The sequence below is a fragment of the Loxodonta africana genome, chromosome 1, assembly GCF_030014295.1.
Source record: "Loxodonta africana isolate mLoxAfr1 chromosome 1, mLoxAfr1.hap2, whole genome shotgun sequence".
Classification (NCBI taxonomy): Eukaryota; Metazoa; Chordata; class Mammalia; order Proboscidea; family Elephantidae; genus Loxodonta; species Loxodonta africana.
The window spans coordinates 168,798,664-168,819,937 of NC_087342.1; the positions used below are offsets into that span (position 1 = coordinate 168,798,664).

The 21,274-nt window shown below is 38.0% G+C and overlaps 1 protein-coding gene across 1 annotated transcript in view; it reads right to left on the reverse strand.

The window, feature by feature from the left end:
* BVES (blood vessel epicardial substance) overlaps window positions 1-20,846 on the reverse strand; it is a 39,156-nt gene extending 18,310 nt beyond the window's left edge. The window contains exons 1-6 of the mRNA XM_023543276.2: window positions 20,594-20,846; window positions 14,196-14,320; window positions 10,562-10,749; window positions 9,731-9,839; window positions 3,689-3,856; window positions 2,565-2,706 (exon numbers count right to left, since the gene is read on the reverse strand). Coding sequence (XP_023399044.1) covers window positions 2,565-2,706; window positions 3,689-3,856; window positions 9,731-9,839; window positions 10,562-10,749; window positions 14,196-14,320; window positions 20,594-20,819 — 958 coding nt within the window. The 5' untranslated portion in view covers window positions 20,820-20,846. The remainder of the gene's footprint in view (window positions 1-2,564; window positions 2,707-3,688; window positions 3,857-9,730; window positions 9,840-10,561; window positions 10,750-14,195; window positions 14,321-20,593) is intronic.
* Window positions 20,847-21,274: the final 428 nt, after the last annotated feature.

Consider the following 21,274-nt stretch of genomic DNA (forward strand, 5'->3'; position numbering starts at 1 on the left):
AAATAATTCATAGTTATTATTAGTGCTGTAGTCAGGTACTAACACCTTTCATTTAACTGCAGGAGTGGGGCCAAGACATTAAGAATGAGGACTGGTCAAAGCAGGCATGAATGTGGATTTGCTGTGTGATTCACACACACACACACACACACACACACACACATACACACACAAAAACCCAGTGCCGTCGAGTCGATTCCGACTCATAGCGACCCTATAGGACAGATTAGAACTGTCCCATAGAGTTTCCAAGGAGCGCCTGGCAGATTCGAACTGCCAACCCTTTGGTTAGCAGCCGTAGCACTTAAGCTATACATAGCTATACGTATTTGCATTAATATGTAAGACTTTCCATAAGAAGCCTGAGACTAAAAAATTAAATAAACAAGCAGGTTGAACATATTTTAGGTAGAGCAAAGAACAACTAGACAAGAGCAACAAGCTTCTTTACAAACACTGAAGTTTCAATTATCCACATGGGCAATGGCCGTTTGGACTCCACTCAAGATTGACCAGAAGGAAAGGGAAGGGAAAAGATCAGGAGTTGATGCTAGAACCAGCAGGCCTATGCTAGGACAAGATTCAAAAGGCCATGTGACTTAATCCAAGTCACGCAATTAACACCTACTAGAGGCAAGATCTGAACCAGGTCTGCATGGACAACGTGTGTGATCAATCACTGAACACCCTGAAATGCATGCTTCTAGAGGAAAAGTACAATACGGATGTTACGTTATCTTGAAAATAGGTTTCAATTCTATTTCAGTAACAGGTTCCCTAGGCAAATGTTGTGTTTGCTTTTCTAAAATGTTATTTTACCCTCAAAAGATATAAATTCAATAAGATACTACAGAAAAACAAAACTGATTTTTAGAAAATGAAAGGTCATTCATGCAGTGTTTGTTATTGGTGTTTCCTAAGCTAGACAGTAGAACTACAGAAAAATAAGAACTATAAAAATAAGCTAATCATTCTACAGAAAAAAAAAAAAAATCACATGAAGCATTTAACCACAATTCCCTTTCTGCCAACCTTACTTAGTATAGTAACTACTATACATGGAATTGGAGCCCAGGCGGTGCAATGGTTAAGAGTTTGGCTGCTAACCAAAAGGCTGGCAGTGTGTATTCATTCACCAGCTACTCCTTGGAAACCCTATGGGGCAGCTGGAATTGACTCAATGGCAACAAGTGTTTTTTTTTTTTTTTTTTTTTTGGTTATACATGGAATTAAGATGTGTAAAGTAGAAGGTCAATGAAAAAGAGGAAGACCCTCAACAAGATACATTGACACAGTGGCTGTAACACTGAGCTCAAACACAGCAATGATCATAAGGATGGTGCAGGACCAGGCAACATTTTGTTATGTTATACGTTAAGGTCGCTATGAGTCTGAACCAACTCGACGGCACCTAACAACAACAATTGGTCCATTTTTAAAAGCTTATTTACTGCCAATTTGTTTCAAAGAGGCAGATGATGTATTTGATATGCTAGTAAATTACAGAATTTGGTCAACCTTGGTCAACACCTTCAAAAATTTATCCCGGAATAAGACAGAACCATTTCCAATTTCTCATTTGTGCTGTTCCTCAGACCCCCCCTTTAGATCTGCAATGCATTTCCATGCCTAGGCTTCTCTTTGGAAGGTTACCCCAATAACGAGGCCTTGTAAATTCCAGTGTCTCCTCATCATGCATTCCAGGAAAATTCTGAATCCAATTTACCCACAGCTTTCAAAAGTTACAAGATCAGCAACATAACCATTTAGGATTGTTGAACGTGTTTATGTATTTTTTTTTAAAGTTACTGTAGTTTAAAATACAATTGGAAATATGAACAACTCTTAGTACAAGCAGTGGAAGAACTTATCTGCCTTTTTGTTATTTCCCATGAATTTGTTTAAAGTTCTTATAGCATCGTTCTCAGAATAATTCTTAAAACAATTTTAGCACTGTTCTTAAAATAACTTAGTTTCTCTCATTTTACTTAGCAATCTTCAATGTCTGTGTTGTTAGTGTTACTTAAAATGTTTTAAAACAATCTGAGCTACAGAAGAGTTTTCCTTGGAAGACTTGCGTCTTGGTGGGAATGGTTTCCATCATCTTCAGTCATATTCCATTTCCAAAGCATCTTGGTGCTCACACTCTTGGACAATCATTCAGTAGTAAAGCACTCATCAGCTGCTTCCCTATCATATTTAACACATTACTTGCTGGGTCTATGTTTTCACTCTAACAGAAATCATGAAACCAACTAAGTCAACTATCTGCCATACCATCTGGGCTCTTTTACACTATTCCAGTGAACCAGTATTTAAGTAAAGCATATGCAAAATAAGTGAACAATTTATAGAAAAAAGAGATATTTTATAGAAATAAAAGTCCCGGAGTAGGATTTTAGCTGATGTACAATATGAAAAAAAAAATCTAGACAAAATTTACCTTTAGACTGCCAAATAGTTACTTGCAAAGTTATTTTTCTGATCAAAGTTTTGATCTGTCTATTGCCAATGACATCCATCAGACCCCTGGAGCAAGCATTATCAATTTTGGGGTAACTTACGAAGAGAGGAGATACTGGAGGTCCCCCGGAGAAACTGGTGTAATCCATCATCACTGTCACTGGAACTGGCTATACTGTTCCTCATTTCCAGCATGGAGATCTGTGTGCAAAGGCTGAGCTTATGATCCAGCTTATTGACTTTCTATGAAGCAAATTTTTAAGATGTCTCAGTTTTGTGGCACATAAATCATATACTAAGTAGCATTTACTTTTCCTTCAAATAAGGTAGCACATATAAAAGATTACGAGGTACACAGTAAGTGTTCAATAAATATCGGCTATTTTTTTTATTACATTAACTATATTATGGAAAATCAATATTAATTTATATTAAATTAATAAAAATTATAGCTTATTTATTATTCTGAAAAATAATAAGCACCAACTTAATTTGAGAAAAACCTAGACAAGATGACTTTAAGAGCTCACACATCCATTCTCATTGTTCCTGGAGATCCTTAATAAGCAAATGGTACTTATCACAGCAACAATGTTTTGCAACTTCCCTTTTGTAATTGTTTCAATTTCTTTCTAAGCAAATGTGGAGAAACTAAAATCAAATTGCAAAATTTCGAAGATCTATACACCTCTAAAATCTCTAGCTGAAGAGTTGCAGGCTTCCACCCCACACCTCTGCAGTCACCTATGGGCTTGCTGGCAGGGGCTTGGTCCGTGTAAGACCAGAAGGCAGCAGGGTGAAAATGTCAGCTTCCCGCTCATTGGAGTTGGTCAGAGTTTCCTGTCTGTGATCTCCACGCTGCCCTGCCCTCCCTGACCAACTCCATCCCCACCTCCTCCCACTCACTAACCATTTCATTAGATTGCTTAACAGATTCTTGGTGAAGAGGACAGCACATCCTACCACAGATGGAGGCCCTGACATTTACAGACTCCTTTGGTTTTTTTGGTTTTACTAAGTAATTGCAAATGTAATAATTACAAAATATTTCCTTACTCTCCAGAAATGATTCCCTGAAGGATTTCTAAATTACAAGAACCCCCCCAATGCACTTACAACATGACTAATTGGTGAAAATTTGGGAAAATATGTATTACATAAATCAAGGCATACCTCACCATACATATATATTTAACAAAGTAAACAAAGTCAGAAAAACACTTACTTTATCATTTAATGTAGGATCATTCAGTGAGTACAGCTTGTTTGTAATGTCTTTTCCTATAATATATCTAAATATTTCATACAGGAAAGGTTCTGATTCTAGAAAGTAAGTTAACCTTTCCCTGGACCAGCATAAAAATTTGCAGTTATCGTCTGCAATAATGGTGACCTGCCAAAGAAACAAACATGCAAAGAAAAAAGTACGTCATTTATATGAATTATGACTATAGTAATTTGGGGGAAGAGAAGAGTAGAAAAATGTAGTGGATATTATCATGGCAATGATTTGTCAAATTAATGAAATTAAAATTAGGTCCAAGATACATAAGCTTCTACAACTATGTATATAATTATGTTTAAAAACAAGAAATCTACAGACTAAATAAAACCCAGTTCTCAGAGTTCTGCTGTCTCATTCTGTGAGGTCTTGTAATGGAAGAACAACTACAGTGGGAATACTGCTGCTGTATAGTGTGTGAACACCACTGTATGGTATGCTAGGCTGACAGTCCAGCTGGAGGTATCATTTATGGCTAAATATTTCCTTATACCTGATGATTACAATAGAAGTTTATGAATACAGCTTCAAGTAAACAAATTGAGGTAAGATTCCTGAGGTAAGTTGTAGATGAAAGACCTTCCGCCTAGCTGACTCTGCAAACACACACTACCCCAGGTTGCTGTCGTGCTGATTCTGACTCATGGAGACCCCGTGTGTGTCAGAGTAGAACTGTGCTCCATCGGGTTTTCGATGGCTGATTTTTCAGAACAGATTGCCAGGCCTTTCTTCCAAAGCACTCTGGGTAAGCTCGAGTCTCCAACCTTTTGGTTAGCAGCCAAGTGCATTAACCATTTACGCCACCCAGGGACTCCATGAAGCACTAAATTTCATTCATTCTTAAAATATACGCTATTATATAAAGCGTTAAAAAACAAAGATGTCATCTTGAAGACTAAGGTGTGCCTGACCCAAGCCATGGTATATCTCAATTGCCTCCTATGCATGCGAGAGCTGGACAATGAATAAGGAAGACCAAAGAAGAATTGCTGCCTTTGAACCGTGGTGATGGTGAGGAATACTGAATATACCATGGAATGCCAAAAAGAATGAAAACTCTGTCTTGGAAGAAGTACAGGCAGAATGCTCCTCTGAAGCAACGATGGCAAGACCACGTCTCACACACTTTGAACATGCTGTCAGGAGGGATCAGTCCCTGGAGAAGGACATCATGCTTGGTTAAGTAGAGGGTCAGCGAAGAAGAGGAAGACCCTCAACAAGATGGACCGACACAGCGACTGCAACAATGGGCTCAAGCGTAACAACAATTGTGAGATGGCGCAGGACCGGGCAATGTTTCCTTCTGTTGTATGTAGGGTTGCTATGAGTTGGAGCTGACTCGATGGCACCTAACAACGACTTTAGGCCAGACGCTGTTCAAGGCACTAAGGCTACAGTGGTGAACAAGAAAGACAAAGTTCATGTCCCAAGAAACTTACATTCTAGCAGATGAAGCTGATGATAGAAGAAGAAATATGACCATGTTGGGTGGCGGTAAGTGTACTGAAAAATACAGAACAGGGGAAAGAGGTAGAGAATGACTAGGGGGTGACGGTCAGACATAATGCTACTCACTTTATATATGTATTACACTTTTAAACACTGAAGGTATTTTTATATCTATTATACAAGTAGATCCTCCAAACTGCCTTGAAGATAAACCAAAAAAACCTGTTGGCATCAAGTCGATTCCAACTCATAGCGACTCTATAGGACAGAGTAGAATTGCCCCACAGGGTTTCCAAGGTGTGACTGGTGGATTCAAACTGCTGACCTTTTAGTTAGTAGCCTGAGCTCTTAACCACTGTGCCACCAGGGCCCGTGACTTGGAGATCAGACAGGTATTATTCTTCCTCATTTTTTAGGTGGCAAATAAGAGGCACCAAAAATACTTACACACAAACACATGTTAATTAGTGGAGGAGTGAGCACTTCTGACTTCCATCCCAAAAATATTTTTCTACCAGGCCAAACCCTACACAAGATGTCCAATACTCATCAAGGTGATCATATAAAAAATATTTTGGTCAAGTGACCACAAGGGTGGCTGCACAGTCCATTGAGAGCCCCTAAACAGAGAACCTCTGAACACAATGTCATGAAGCTTACATTCTAGTGGAGGAAGCTGATAATAAACAAAGAAATATGACAAAAATTAGAAAGATTTACAGAGAGACAAGTATAAGGTCAAGCCAGCCTTGAGAAATTCCCAGAAATAGTAGAAAACAGGGAAGTAATCTCAAGGCAACTGAATACTATTCTATAGGACTAATCACAGAAAGGTGAATACTGGGCCCTCCTGGTGGTCCAGTCATGTGCCCAAGCGCTGAAGAGGGTGTTGGGGGTTAAGAGACTCAAGGTCTCTTAGTTTTGCAAAGATGTTACCTATGACTTTGGAAAGTATAATTCATGTACAGTGGGGCACAGAGTTTAAAAAGGAGTTGGAAACCATCTAGGAGAAAAAAGAAATTGCACTTGGGTGATATATAAGGCCTTTAACTTATCTTCAGCCATTTTAGTTACCTCAAGTTTCTATTGAGGTAATAATACTTTTAATATGATACTATAATTTCCTTAGCAATTCCATTTTTCATTGGTGGTTGAAAAATACTTTAAACCTGTTTAAATTACTATTAAATGTAATGGTAATAAGCTATACCTACAGTACATATAAATAGTTTTCAGGTCCAGAGAGCAGGCATTTAGTTGGAAGCTGGTAGTTAGCCTGTTGACTGAGATCATTCTATTTGATGACTAAGACTTCATTTTTGCCAAATAGTTTTGTTTAATGATCTTCTGTCAAACAGTGATGTAAAATATTTTTAATGAGGAATTTTTACAAAGTAATACAGGAATATTTAAAGCTTGGGTAAACTAAATTTGCTTCTTAAGCTATTAGGCTACCTCAGCAGTGCCATGTTTGGGTTCTTACGAAGAGCTTTACTAATGAAATAAAAGCAAATACGACAATGGAAAACACAAAAGGATTTCTTTCATGTAAAGCGTTAGACTATAAGTTTGTAACAGGGTTCGCCATGATTGTCTCCAGGCACTGGATCAGTCAGTCCCTCACCTTAGATTCCAAACCAATTCTACACCCCACATAATGGGAAGACAGAGGCTCCATTACCTAAGAACAAGAGTGCCTGAGGGAACTGCTGAATGTGCTAGAATCAGAAATGGCCGCCTGACAATATGACTGGATGACTATCCACAATGGAAAATTTATTTTTTTTTATGCATTGTACAACATTTCACACACCAGGAACATGATAATGACCTAGAAGTGATCTAGTCAACTAATACTTATCGAGTTCCCATACGCACTAAGATATATCAGAGTCAAAACTGGCAGATCAAATCGCTTCATAGCTTAATCAAAACGTTTACTTAATAATACTAAGCTAATGTTTTATTTAAATACAGTTAAAATTTAGCGCCCATTTTTTTTTTTTCACAAGAGCTTGGATATATCCCTCCATAACATTCCTCTTTCCCTTAACGCAGTAAAGCCTTGATTTTCAGGCTTCACAGCACAAGACACACTATTGACTATGGGAAGGCAACAGTGGGAGGTAAAGAACAAAAGAAAAAAATATAAGTAGTGGAACAACTGAAATGTAAATATGAAACAACTGCACAAAGAAGAAGAAATCAAACACAAAACAATATTTCTACCTTTTATAGTAATGATATTTACGATTCTATCAATAGTTATACGTAGCCACTTTGGTTTGTAAGCACCAAAAGGACTTGTAGACACTTAAGGGAGAATGAACTGTAAGTTCAGAATCCTTTTCCTCAGCTGTTTTTCTCTATGTCTGTTATCACTATAATTACTAAACATTTACCTGAACCACAATCACCATGTAATCTCAAGGGACGGTCACTGAGCTGGATTGCCTTTTCTTTTCCCTTTATCACCCTACTGGATAATTCATTAGCATCCCTACCAAAGAATGAAGATACAGACAAACATTCAAATGAAGCAGCTCCTTGTCAAAACATGTGTAAACTGTTCACAGAGAAAAATGAGATTAGTAGGTAGAAAGCACGTGGGTAGAGAAGTCTGACCACTGAGGACTTCAGGTAACCCCTCCTGGAGCCACAGGTAATATTAAGAAGTCGGTCCTGGGAGCACATGACATTTTTCATTTGGGAACTTGCTTCAGTAAGAGGCAATATACTCCTACACAGATGTGCAACTGCTATTTTCGCTCTCGAGTATTTGCCAACAGGAACATTTTGTAAATGATCTAAACACAATCTCTCCCCAGGGCTTACTCTGATGGAGTTTGCTCCAAGTATACAGGATGCAAATTCAACATCACTAGGGTAGTTTTTACCAACCAGGAAATGCCACCTCAGGCTTTATCCAGAGAAAAGCGGACCGGTTTCTGAGAAGGGTGAATAAACGTCCATCGCCCAGCTATGCTACCTCAATTTTGCTCATGTTTTTGGAATCTTTGCAGCAATTATCAGGAATCCTTCTTCATGACCAAATCTCAATCCCCAGTACCAAAGAAAAAATAACTGTTGTTAGTGACAGGAATTCCTTTTCTTGTTAATATAACAGTGAAAATATAATATTAAGTCCAGTGGAAAATATAGTAGTACATGTTAGTATCCCTGATCCCTCAGGAACCACTTGGTTCAGGAAACAAAGGAGGCTTAGTTCCTACCTCCACCCTGAATCTCAATCTCCTCAGGATTATGAGACTTGAGGTATTATATAAAATCACCTGCAACTATACACAAGGAAAACGGACACAACAGATAAATGTTGGACTTGGGGAAAAGAAATTGTGGGGAGGTCAGAGGAAAGATAGTGAGAGAAAAGTAGCGGCTCTGCACTGGTTTGTAGACGGCAGTGACTAAAAATACAATAAGAACATAAATCTCAGTGCACAGTTGACCCTCACAATACGCAAGGTGAGAGTGTAAATCAGAGGAGAGAGAAGCCAGGACATAGCATCAGCTTTCTGCTTCTGTATCGTGAGCCCAGTCAGCTTGGGGACAGCGCTGTGGCAGTCAGTGCATATCTACAGGACGTAACCTTAACAAGCAGTGCAGCTACTCGGACATTAGTCAGGCAGGGCAGAAGCGGGGCAGGGCTGAAACTATTGTAAATGAAGTAAACTAAACTGTATTTCTGTCAATTTTCCCCTTTATCTCCACCTCTGTGGCATCCCAAAATGGCTCTAAAATAAGATTTTGCTAATAAGAAATACTGACATTTTCCTCTCTCCCGTGGTAATATTCCCCTTCATTCCATCTCTTAACTAGATTTTCTCTCTTGCTTATAAGCAACCCTGTTCTCAGGATATTTCCTTAAGGAAACTCTCATCCATTTTCTTGGCTAATTTCCCATCAAGAACAAAGTGAGTAAAATAGGAGGGCTGAGCACTTACAGAAAGAATTGGAACAAAGCGCCATGTAATGGGGCAATTTTATCTTAAGAGACATAAAGAATATGCTGAGTAGTCCACATTCAAACTCCATTCTTTGCCCCTAAGCATATTTATTAAATACAAAAAAAGTAAAGGGATTAGCTTTTTTATAAAGTTTTCTAGGGCAAAGCCAGTTTTCTGGCTTTCTCCAATAAGAGTATTCAATGTAAATGAACACTAATTACCTACAACTGACATTTTCATTTTTTCTCATCAGAAGAGGATTGGATTTTTTTATGGGAAATTTAGAAAAATTCAAATAAGCAAAAAAGGAAGAAATTAAAAAGCAATCAAACTCACAACCCAGAAATAATAGTGTTAATACTATGGCCAAATTAGAATATATCTTTCTAAGCCTTTTTTATGCATATATATACACTATTTTGTTTAAGTTTCTTAAAAAATGGAATCATGTAATATACACTATTTAGTAAGTTCTTTTTTAAATAAATCATGGCCATTTTTAATTAATATTCTTTGGGTTTTGAACAAGACATGAATTCATTTAAATCTTAAATACCATACCAAAACATACCTGGAATTTTTCACCTTTGTGCATCTGGGTTGATCTAAATTCAGGAGAATCTATAAAGGCACAGGGGTAAATGTTATGCAGAAAATGTCCTCGATAGGAGACCTTCATTCTGGTAACAGAAATGAATGTTAATAATAAACACAAAATATTTCACAAATAACATGATGATCCTGAAAATCATCTGTCTTATTGGTTTATATTTCATATTGAAGTTTTAAAGACTCCAAAGACGGCTGACATAATCAAAAGCACTTCGTAAAGCAAAAATAATGTAAAAAAGGAACATAAAAGACAGCATCCAGTGTTGAACAAAACATGTGGCTTCCTACCAACTGGTCTGACCCAATGGTTATCATCTCTATGATAGCTGGAGTGACACTATGACTTATTATTCAAACTAGGATACTTCTGAGAGGGAAAGCAGTGGTATAAATAATTATACCAGAACCATAGATACACACTGGGATTCTCCCTAGAAAACTGATATTCCTACCAAAAAGAAAAAAAAAACCTCTGAAATGTTCAGAAGTTTCTTGAATTTTAATATCAACTTTAAGTCTGACTCATTAACTTCAAAAAGAAAAGGTTAAAAAAAGTTAAAATTTCACAATTGAGAATCCTGACGTCAACAAGATTCACAGCAGCAAACTCTAACGTGTTGCTCTAGAGCACAGCTCCAAAGTGTAGTTGTAAAATAAAATTTCACCAACAACAAACCGTGTCCACCTCCTCCATTAGTTGGCAATATTCCCACCCCCCATTCATCGCTACCCAGAGGCCATGATGAGATTAAAGGCAAACTGGGAATTTCAATTTTCACAGAGCACTTACTTTCCTTTCAGAAGGACACTCAGGCGGTCATCAACAGAGGTTTTGTCCTCTACAGCGTAGGTCTGACCCTTTTTCAAGGTTTGGATCATGCAAAACTGTCCAGTTAATCTTCTGAACAAATCTGGAGACACACGGAGTGGTTCAAACAATCGCCTGTAGATGCCACTGAGTTCCTTTTCAATCTTTACCTGAAACACAGCAATGAGGAGATGCTGTGCTAACACTGACGTCTGTAGTCTCAACGTGGTTTTGAGGATAAACCAATCTTTGATGCATACCAGCACCCTTCTGTATTAGGTCCACTGAGTCTTACACAGAGAGAAAGTGGTGATATAAATTTCTACTCTAGATTCTAGAAGGGCTTTTTTGCAGTTAATCTGAATTTAAGAGCACACGGGGACGATGTACACTGTTGATCACACTTCTTCCTGTGGGCTGTAAAGCAACTGCTGAGGTTTTGAATGTTGCCAGGACATTCACCCTCCCAATCTTCGCACCTTCTACAACCAGCACAAAACCTTTTCATGTTTAAAATACTTTTATATCACTAGAAGAAAAAAATTACACTTTTAAATATTACAGCAAGATGATAGACATAAAATAGCCATCAATGTAGAAACAAATTTGTGAAAATAGTATGTACACTAAGCATTTTATCTCCATGTAATTATTATTTAATACACCAATAGAGGAAAACAAACATTCACACCTGCCACCATTGCTTCTCATTTATTTATTCTCAAGCAAAGACAAGGGAAAAAGAAAGATGTAAATGGCTTTCAGTAGAGCAGTTTCATCCTAAACCTAAATGAACTCTGTAGATTGGAGAATCTGCTGGTAAAATAAGGCTGGCTACTGGAGGAAGTGAAAAGTAGAACTGCTTAATCACCTCGGTGGTCAGATTCTCCAAGGCCCAGGTCAGGTCACGTCACGTCCCCTTGTTGGGCCCATCTTAGTCTCTGGAAGCCACACTAATTGTTAAGGATGGAAAAGTGTACAGGACTGTGAATGAACTCTGGGGGCCAGATCTAAGGGTCATCTGTCCCAGTGAAATCTACAGCAGGTGACAAGAGCTGTTCAGACGTTGCTCCGGCATTTGCAATGCTCTTACTTGTCCTGCTGTCCCATTTTAATGAAGAGCTAGTGTTTACATTTTTCAAAAAAAGTAGGTTTATAGTCCGAGAAGAAATAAAAGCACAGATACTAAGTAATTTACCTGCTTGGTGCTACCATCACACCAGCAACTTCTAAACCTTATGTTCTGGGGTTTCAGCAAGTTCTGATACTCAGGGACTGTAATCGTCATCATTACGATCATCTATCTACCCACTCCAGAGCTCCAGTAATGAGCTTGTAAAATAATTTACTCACACATGTGGCCCACTTCTAGCATGCACGCTAGCCAGTGTGGCACAGTAATGAGCACATGAACTGAAGAATCTATAGACTCATATTCATAACCTGTTCGTCTTGCAAATATCAGCTCAAGTTTCAATTCTTTCATGAAGCCTTTTTTATTCTTTTCCTCTTTGAAAGCACCCACTCATCAAATGCTTTTTTCTTCTCCTCTTCAAAAGCATCCACTCACCCATGCTTTTTTTAAGCCCCTATTTTTTTTTTTTTTTTTTTACTATGTGCCAGTTACAGTTGACAGGAAGAGGAATACAACACTAGGAGTTGTAGATTATATTATTTTCCCCAATTATTTGCTGCCCCAATCCCCTGTGAGAGGACTGTACATCCTCTCACTGCCCCTCCCCATTTTCAGGTGTAGCCATGCCAGTTCCTGTAGTGGACTGAATAACCAAACCCACTGCTGCTGAGTCGATTCCAACTCATAGCGACCCCAGTTTCCATGGCTATAAATCTCCATGGAACCAAACTGCCACATCTTTCTCCTGCAGAGCCACTGGTGGTTTTGAACCACCGACCTTTCGGTTAGCAATCAACTGCTTTAACTACTACGCCACCAGGGCTCCTTAAGTGGATAGAAAAATGTCCTACAAAAGGATGTGTCCAAGTCCTAATCCTCAGTACTGGTGTCCTTATAAGGGAAGGACAGGGAGATGGGAGACACAGAGAAACATACGGGAAAGTCCTCTGAGGGGAGGCACAGATTGCAGTTACGCTGCCATAAGCCAAGGAGCACCCAGAACCACCAGAAGCTGGAACAGGCAAGGAAGGTTCTCCCTTACAGCCTTCAGAGGGGGGGCGGCCCAGTTTTAACACCTTGACTTTGGACTTCCGGTTCCAAAACTGTGAGAGAATAAATCTCTGTTGTTTTAAGCCACCAAGTTTGTGGTCATTTGTTAATGGCAGCCCTCGGAAACTAATGCAACTCGCTTTGGCCAATGAAATGTGAGCAGAAGGGATACATGCCACTTTTCAGGAGAATTGTAAGAGACACTGGGTGTTTCTCTTTTGTTCTCTTGTACTTTTCTCTCTGCCATGAGGATGCAAGTCCAAACAGAACCTGCTATCCAGCATAGGCCCTAAAATGAAGAAGACACATGGAACAGAATCACAGCTGACATACAGCTGCCAGAGTTGACATGTAAGGTGAGAAAAAACTGTTGCTGTTCTGAGTCACTAAGATTTTTTAGCTTGTTTATTACACAGCGTAAGCCAGAGAAAACTGACTAGTACAGTAAGCAAAACAGACATGGTGTTTGAGGAGGTTACAGTCTGGTGGAATGCCTACTACACATATCATCTATATCATGAAATGTTGTAACTTTCTGTGAAGTGTCTTGCTTCATATAGTTTTCTGCTACATGCAGGCCTGGTCTTGAATACAAGATTAGGGCAAGCGTTGTATCTTTACTGAATGTTTGTGCTTAGGACAGTCAATAAACATGTATGGGGTGATTCCTAGGTGCCCTGCTATTTTCTTACTCTATATCTTTTTTTTTCTTTGTATCATCAAAGAAACATAGCAAAATAAATTAGAGTTGAAAAGAACAAGCCAAATACTGGTATTTTGGTAACAATCCACCAAAAATGATGATTTCCTTTAAGAAGATTTTGGGCATAAGAAAAAAGTATATAGTCATTACATTAAAAAAATAGCATGAATTATTTTCAAGTCATTAGTATGCTTATGGAAGTTGCCTATTAGTAATTGATTTTATTCTAGGCAAAAATATCTCCAAGTGACCTTTAAATATCAGTACCTGTTGCCGTTGAGTCGATTCCGACTCCTAGTGCCCCTATAAGACAGAGTAGAAGTGCCCATAAGATTTCCAAGGAGTGGTAGATTTGAACTGCCAACCTTTTGGTTAGCAGCCAAATTCTTAACCACTGTACCACCAGGGCTCCAAATATCAATAGATGAAGAAATAATCACATTATATGACTGAGAAGGGAAGATATTGTTTGTGTTCTCTCATGTCTATGTTGCTCTAATGATCAAAAAATTTCACAAACATAGAACAATTTTCATGAAATTCAAATGTTGCCCTTTATATATACCTGAATGTCTTCATGTATATAAAAACACAAAGTCTAATATGCAGAGAAAAGATCTTAAAGGGGCTAAAGATGTCAAGTGTTCATTTTCAAGTTTGAACGATGTACTTTCACATGATTTTTAGCTTTAAAATCACTATCTTATTAATTAATTTTCAGTAATTACCGGTCTTTTCTTGTACAAAAGATATGAAAGATGCAAAATGTTGACACCCAAGAACACAGAGCTCCAGATCACTACATCCAAGGCACATCGGTAGAGCGTGGCCCAGACGATATAAAGGGTACATCCTGTTCAACAACAAAGTTCACATGTTAGTTGTCTGGAATACAGCATCAGCATGTAGCTGAATAAATGTGTTCTGTAAATAAAACAAATCAAACACATTTTTTAAATACTTAAGCATTATGAAAACCAAATATGACACTAAGCTCCTTTTTGGGTTTTATCTGATTATAAAAGAAACACATGCTTTGTTGGAGAAAACGTGTAAGGCATGGAAAATGTTTCTAACCAGGGGGAGAAGATCCATAATTCTACTGCATAAAGACAACGACCACTGCCATTTAGTACTCGCATAGAGTCTTTATGCATTTTTACCTGGTAGCAAACCTATTTTTACCTCGTGGCAAACCTATTGCATATACAATTTTAAAATCTACTTTACTTACTGCATTGGTTGCTCCATTTCATTAAAACTCTTTGTAAACATGGTTCTTAATGACTGCAACTGATTAAAATTTATTTAACCCTCCTCCTAGTGCTGGGCAGATAAGATTTCTGGGGTATAATTTCTCAAAATGTAAGTAACAATAACATCTTTGTATATAAAAATTTATCTGTATTTCTGATTGCTTACTCAGAATGGGTTCCCTGAAATCAAGGTGAATAAACTTTACAGTTTTCGATGATACCAAAGAATTGTTTGCAGTCCTACTTATAGGGAATGCAAGCATCAAGTTGTCAACAAAATAAAATTTGAAAACTCTCATTTGATAGTAAGAAGTTGTGTATTTTGTGTTTCCATGATTCCTGGTGAAGATGAATATTTTACAAAAATGTTTTAGCCACAAGAATTTTTCACTTCATGATTATCCATTTATCTATGGAATCATTTTGCTTTTTCTTACTGATTCTCTTACTTTAGACAAAATATCTCAAGTTTCTTTTGATCAAGTTTATGGTGGGACAGTTAATTTGTATTTTTCATTTAAAATATAACTGTCAATACGATACAAATATATCAATGACACACACATACACATAAAAGCTAATTACCTAGTTAAATGATGAACAGTTACTCTTTTGTAATTTTTTATTTTATCAGAATGATTTGGGGTATCTGAATTATAGCCCAAAATGTAAAAATTGAAATGTTCTTTAAATGATACTTCACAGCAAACATTTAAGAAAGTTTAAATGTTATTGCTTAAAAGAGACAGGGTAATATAATTTAAGGACTAATTGGGCAGCTGGTAGACGTAAAGTATAGTTCTAGTTCTGTCATTTTTCATCATCTTAACTTGACTAGGCCTTAGTTGCCCCATTTGTAGAATGGACTAGATGATCTCCTTGGCTCATTCAATCTCCAAAATCCTGTTTTAAAATGCTTAATTTGATTTTGCATTTAATACAGTGTTTTGTTTTTTCATTCGATACCCTGCTCCTCCTGCTGCAATCTCTACCTTACAGAGGTAACAGAGTTATACCCAGTTGTCCAAGTTGGAATCCTCAGTCAGCATTAGCTCCTATACCCCAAGACCACACAGCCTGTCAGCCTTTGATATCTATATTCAAAGCCTGAACAACTCTCAAATCCATCTCTCATTCCCTCACTATAAAAGTTCTCTACCTTTTCTTCTTTGGCTTGGACAATTTCTTTACTAGTTGCTCTGCCTCTAACCTCACATCCCAGCCACTGTGGATCCCAACTCCCCAACCCCGCCCTTCTCCAAACTCTCAACACTGCAGCCAGTTAGTTATCTGCCTAGCATATTAATCATGTCGTTTCTTTCCTTAAAACCTAGGAGGAAAAATCTACATTCCTTAGCATGCCACAGAAGTCTCACAAGCTGCCTTCTACCTTTCAGCCTCCTCTTCCACTACTTCTTCCTACTTCTCTTACATTTTAAGCATAATGAGCCACTCTTCATTTCTCCTAATATGTTAAATTTTCCTTCTCCTCTGTGCCCTGTGCCTGGAATGCTACACACACTCACATTTCGAAAAATTCCACTCATCTTCAAAAAGCCAGCCCCAATGTCCTCTCCTCAGTGGGACCCTGTTCCACCTTCTGACTGAATCTCTCACCTTCTCCATTTCCCCCGGCCCTGGGTGTACACCTGCATCGCAGCATCTGACAATTCATAGTGATTGCCCATCTGCTTCTTCACGGCCCCCATAAGGTGCCTTTCTCAAGGACCGATACCACCTTCTTCAATCTTTGTCTAACACACCACAGGTGCTCAAAAATGCATCTGAGTAAATGGATAATCAGGGAAATAATCACACAGTAAGTAATCTGCCAAGAACACTGGCTAAAATAATAGATCCAATCATTTTTAATAGGGTTAAAAACCAAAACCAAACCCACTGCCATCCAGTTGATTCCAACTCATAGGGACCCTACAGGACAGCATAGAACTACCCCATAGGGTTTCCAAGGAGTGGCTGGCAGATTCAAACCACTGAACTTTTAGTTAACAGCCAACTCTTAACCACTGCACCACAAGGGCTCTTTAATAAGGTTACTGGGACCAAAAAAAAAAAAAAAGTTTGACTTGAGCTATTGTGTCCAGGTAATAGTATTTGTTCCCAATTTTGCTTTACTGGCCACAGAAAGTCAATGCCTTCTCAAATAATAATAAAGACTATTTGTTGTGTTTTTGTTAGGTGCCATGGATTTGGTTCTGACTCATAGTGACACTGTACAACAGAACGAAAACACTGCCTGGTCCGGCACCATCTCTGACTCTACCAAGCATGATGTTCTGCTCCAGCACTAACCCCTTCTGATAGCATGTCCAGAGGAAGTGAGACGAAGTCTCACCATTCTTGCTTCTAAGGAACATTCTGGCTGTACTTCTTCTAAGACAAGTTTGTTCATTCTTCTGGCAGTCCACAGTGCATTCAATATTCTTTGCCAACACCATAATTCAAAGCTATCAATTCTTCTTCGGTCTTCTGTATTCATTTTATGGTTTTCACATGCATATGAGGTGACTGAAAATATCATGGCTTGGGTTAGGTCTACCCTAGTCCTCACAGTGATTTCTATCCTTTTTAATACTTTACAGAGGTCTCTTGCAGCAGATTTGCCCAATGCAATACGTTGTTTGATTGTTGACTGCTGCTACCATGGGTGCTGAATGCGGATCTAAGCAAAACAAAATCTGTGACAACTTCAATATTTTCTCTGTTTATCACAATGTTGCTTAATGGTCCAGTTGTGAGAATTTTTGTTTCCTTTATATTGAGGTATAATCCACACTGAAGGCTGTGGTTTTTGATCTTCATCAGTAAGTGTTTCAAGTCCTCTTCACTTTCAGCAAGTAAGGCTACATCATCTGTATAACATGGGCTGTTAATGAGTCTTCCTCCAATCCTGATGCTGTATTCTTCATGTAGCTCAGTTTCTCAGATTATTTGCTCAGCATACAGATTGAAAAAGTATGGTGAAAGGATACAACCCTGACACACATTCTTCCTGATTTTAAACCATGCAGTATCCCCTTGTTCTGTTCGAACAATTGCCTCTTGGCCTGTGTACAGGTTCCTCACGAGAACAATTAAGGTTCTGGAATTCCCATTCTTCCCAACGTTATCCATAATTCGTTATGATCCACACAGTTGAATGCCTTTGCATAGTCAATAAAACACAGGTAAACATATTTCTGGTATTCTCTGCCTTCAGCCAAAATTCATCTGCTATCAACAATCATATCCCCCATCCCATGTCCTTTTCTGAATTCAGCTTGAATTTTTGGCAGTTTCCAGTCGAAGTACAACTACAACGATTTTTGAGTTATCTTTAGCAAAATTTTACTAGCATGTGATATTAATGATATTGTTAGAAAACTTCCATATTCTGTTGAATCACCTTTTTTGGAATGGGCACAAATATAGATCTTTTTCAGTCAGTTGGCCAGGTGGCTGTCTTCCAAATTTCTTGGCATAGAAGAGCGCTTCCACTGTGGCATCCATTTCTTGAAACATTTCAATTGGTATTCCATCAATTTCTGAAGCCTTGTTTTTTGCCAATGCCTTCAGTGCAGCTTGGACTTCTTCCTTCAATACCATTGGTTCTTGATCATATGCTACCTCCTGAAATGACTGAATGTCAACCAATCCTTTTTGGTACAGTGAGTTTTGTGTATTCCTTTCATCTTCTTTTGATGCTTCAGGCATCCTTCTATATTTTGCCCCTAGAATCCTTCAATATCGCAACTCAAGGCTTGAATTTTTTCCTCAGCGCTTTCAGCTTGAGAAATGCTGAGTGTTTTCTTCCCTTTTGGTTTTCTAACTCCAGGTCTTTGTACATTGCATTATAATACTTCACTTTGTCTTTTCCAACTGCTCTTTGAAATCTGTTCAGCTCTTTTACTTCACCATTTCTTCCATTTGCTTTAGCTACTCTACATTCAAAAGCAAGTTTTGGATTCTTTCCTGACATCCTTTTTGGTTTTTTCTTTCTTTCCTGTCATTTTAATCAACTTTTGCTCTTTCTTTATGTCTGATGTCCTTGAATCATCCTGCAACCTGTCTGGTCTTGGGTCATTAGTGTTCAATGCATCAAATTTATCCTTAGCTGGTCTCTAAATTTAGGTGGCATATACTCAAGGTTGTACTTTGGATCTTGTGGACTTGTTTTAATTTTCTTCAGCTTCAACTTGAACTTGCATATGAGCAATTGATGGTCTGTTCCACAGTTGGCCCCAGGCCTTTTTTTGACTGATGATATTGAGCTTTTCCATCATCTCTTTCCACAGGTATAGTTGGTTTGATTCCTGTGTATTCCATCTGGTGAGGTCCACGTGTACAGTCACCATTTATGTTGTTGAAAAAAGGTATTTGCAATGAAGAAGTTGTTGGTCTTGCAAGATTACATCATTCAATCTCCAGCATTGTTTCTATCACCAAGGCCATGTTTTCCAAATACAGAACCACCTTCTTTGTTTCCAATTTTCGAATTCCAATTACCAGTAATTATCAGTGCATCTTGATTGCATGTTTGATCAATTTCAGACTATACAATTTGGTAAAAATCTTCAGTTTTTTCACCTTTGACATCAGTGGTTGGTGCGTAAATTTGAGTAACAGTCATATTCACTGGTCTTCCTTGTGGGTGTATGGATATTATCCTATTACTGACAGTGTTGTGCTTCAGGATAGATCTTGAAATGTTCTTTTTGACGATAAATATAATGCCAGTCCTCTTCAATTTGTTATTCCCTGCATAGGAAATCATATGACTGCCCAATTCAAAACAGGTAATACCAGTTCATTTCAGCTCATTAATGCCTGGGATATCAATCTTTATGTGTTCCATTTCAGTTCTGACAACTTCCAATTTTCCTAGATTCATACTTTGTACATTCCACATTCGGATTATTAATGGATGTTTGCAGCTGTTTTTGCCCATTTTGAGTTGTGCCGCATCAGCAAACGAAGGTCCTATAAGCTTTACTCCACCCACATCATTAAGGTCAACTCTACTTTGAGGAGGCAGCTCTTCCCCAGTTGTATTTTCAGTATCTTCCAACCGGAGGGTTCATCTTCTGGCACTATATCAGACAATGTTATGCTACTATTCATAAGGTTTTCGCTGGCCAATTTTTTTAATTTAGATCAGCAGGTCCTTCTTCCTAGTTTGTCTTATTCTGGAGGCTCTGCTGAAACCTGTCCACCATAGGTGACCCTGCTGGTGTTTGAAATACCTGTGGCATGGCTTCCAGCATCGCAGCAACACACAAGCCACCATAATGCAACAAACTGACAGACAAGTGGTGCAAAGACTATACAGTACTTAGTAAGTGCCAGGCACTATTCAAAGTAATATATATGTATGTCTATATACGTGTATATATATGATTTGAACTTATGTATCACACACACATGCATACATACACACACACACACTCATTTAATCCTCACTGCAACCCTAGAAGGTAGTGTAATTTTTATTCTTATTATTTAACACGTGAAATCTGAGACGTAAAAAGGTTAAATCATTTGCCCAAGTTACACAGTTAGCAAGCAGAGGAACCAGGATTCAGATCACACAATCTTGCTCAAAAGTCATATTACAAGTGAACAGATTTTTCTGATATTTGGAAAATCTAAACAAAAGATGAAAAGATACTTTTATTCTAAGTAAGGGAGGGAGATATATAGGTATGTGGAGGCCTACACTCTAAATTACTTGATACACTGCTAATTAGATCATGAAGACGTATGCCTCTGCATGTTATCAACCTGACAAAGAATACTCTGAAGCCCTGAATTTGAAGCCCATTAGATGCCAGTTATAAACAAGTTCTGAAAATCTGAGATAGGTAACTTACCTAGAGCTAACATCCCTCTAAGAAGTATCATATGGAGGTGAAGACTGGTTGGAATAATCAGCCCAATTGCAAAACAAATATTTGCTACATGGAAAACTAGATGATGTATCTCTCTCCAGTTTTGACAAGTGGTTTCATTGGAAGGTACAGGTATGATACTTTGTAACTCAGGTGTAAAACTTATTGCAGTTGATTCTGCCAATGGGCTGGATTCAGTAAAATTCATCTTGAAAACTCCTGTAAAAATGAATAAACAAAAGAACAATTATATAAATGGCAGCCATACCAGAAAAGGGACAGGAGCTGGTTGAGTGAACACAGGAAATTCAGCATGAAGAGGAGGAGTATGCTGTCATATTAGACAGAGCAACTAGGGTCACATAACAATGTGTGTATAAATTTTTGTACAAGAAACTAACTTGAGCTGTGAACTTTCACTTAAAGCACAATTAAAAAATATTAATAAGGCAGCCATGCCTTATCACCCTCAGAGGTATTACACCAAAATTATTTCTGTGAGCTACTGTTGGTAAACAGAGTCCTCCGATGTTTATGGATTAGACAGAAAACAAAAAAAAAAATTTTTTTTTTCTGACCAGGGTTCAAATCCCAGCTCTATCGTATAGTAAATGTATCCATTTCCTTATTTGGAAAATGACGATAGTAACACCTCATTTGTCT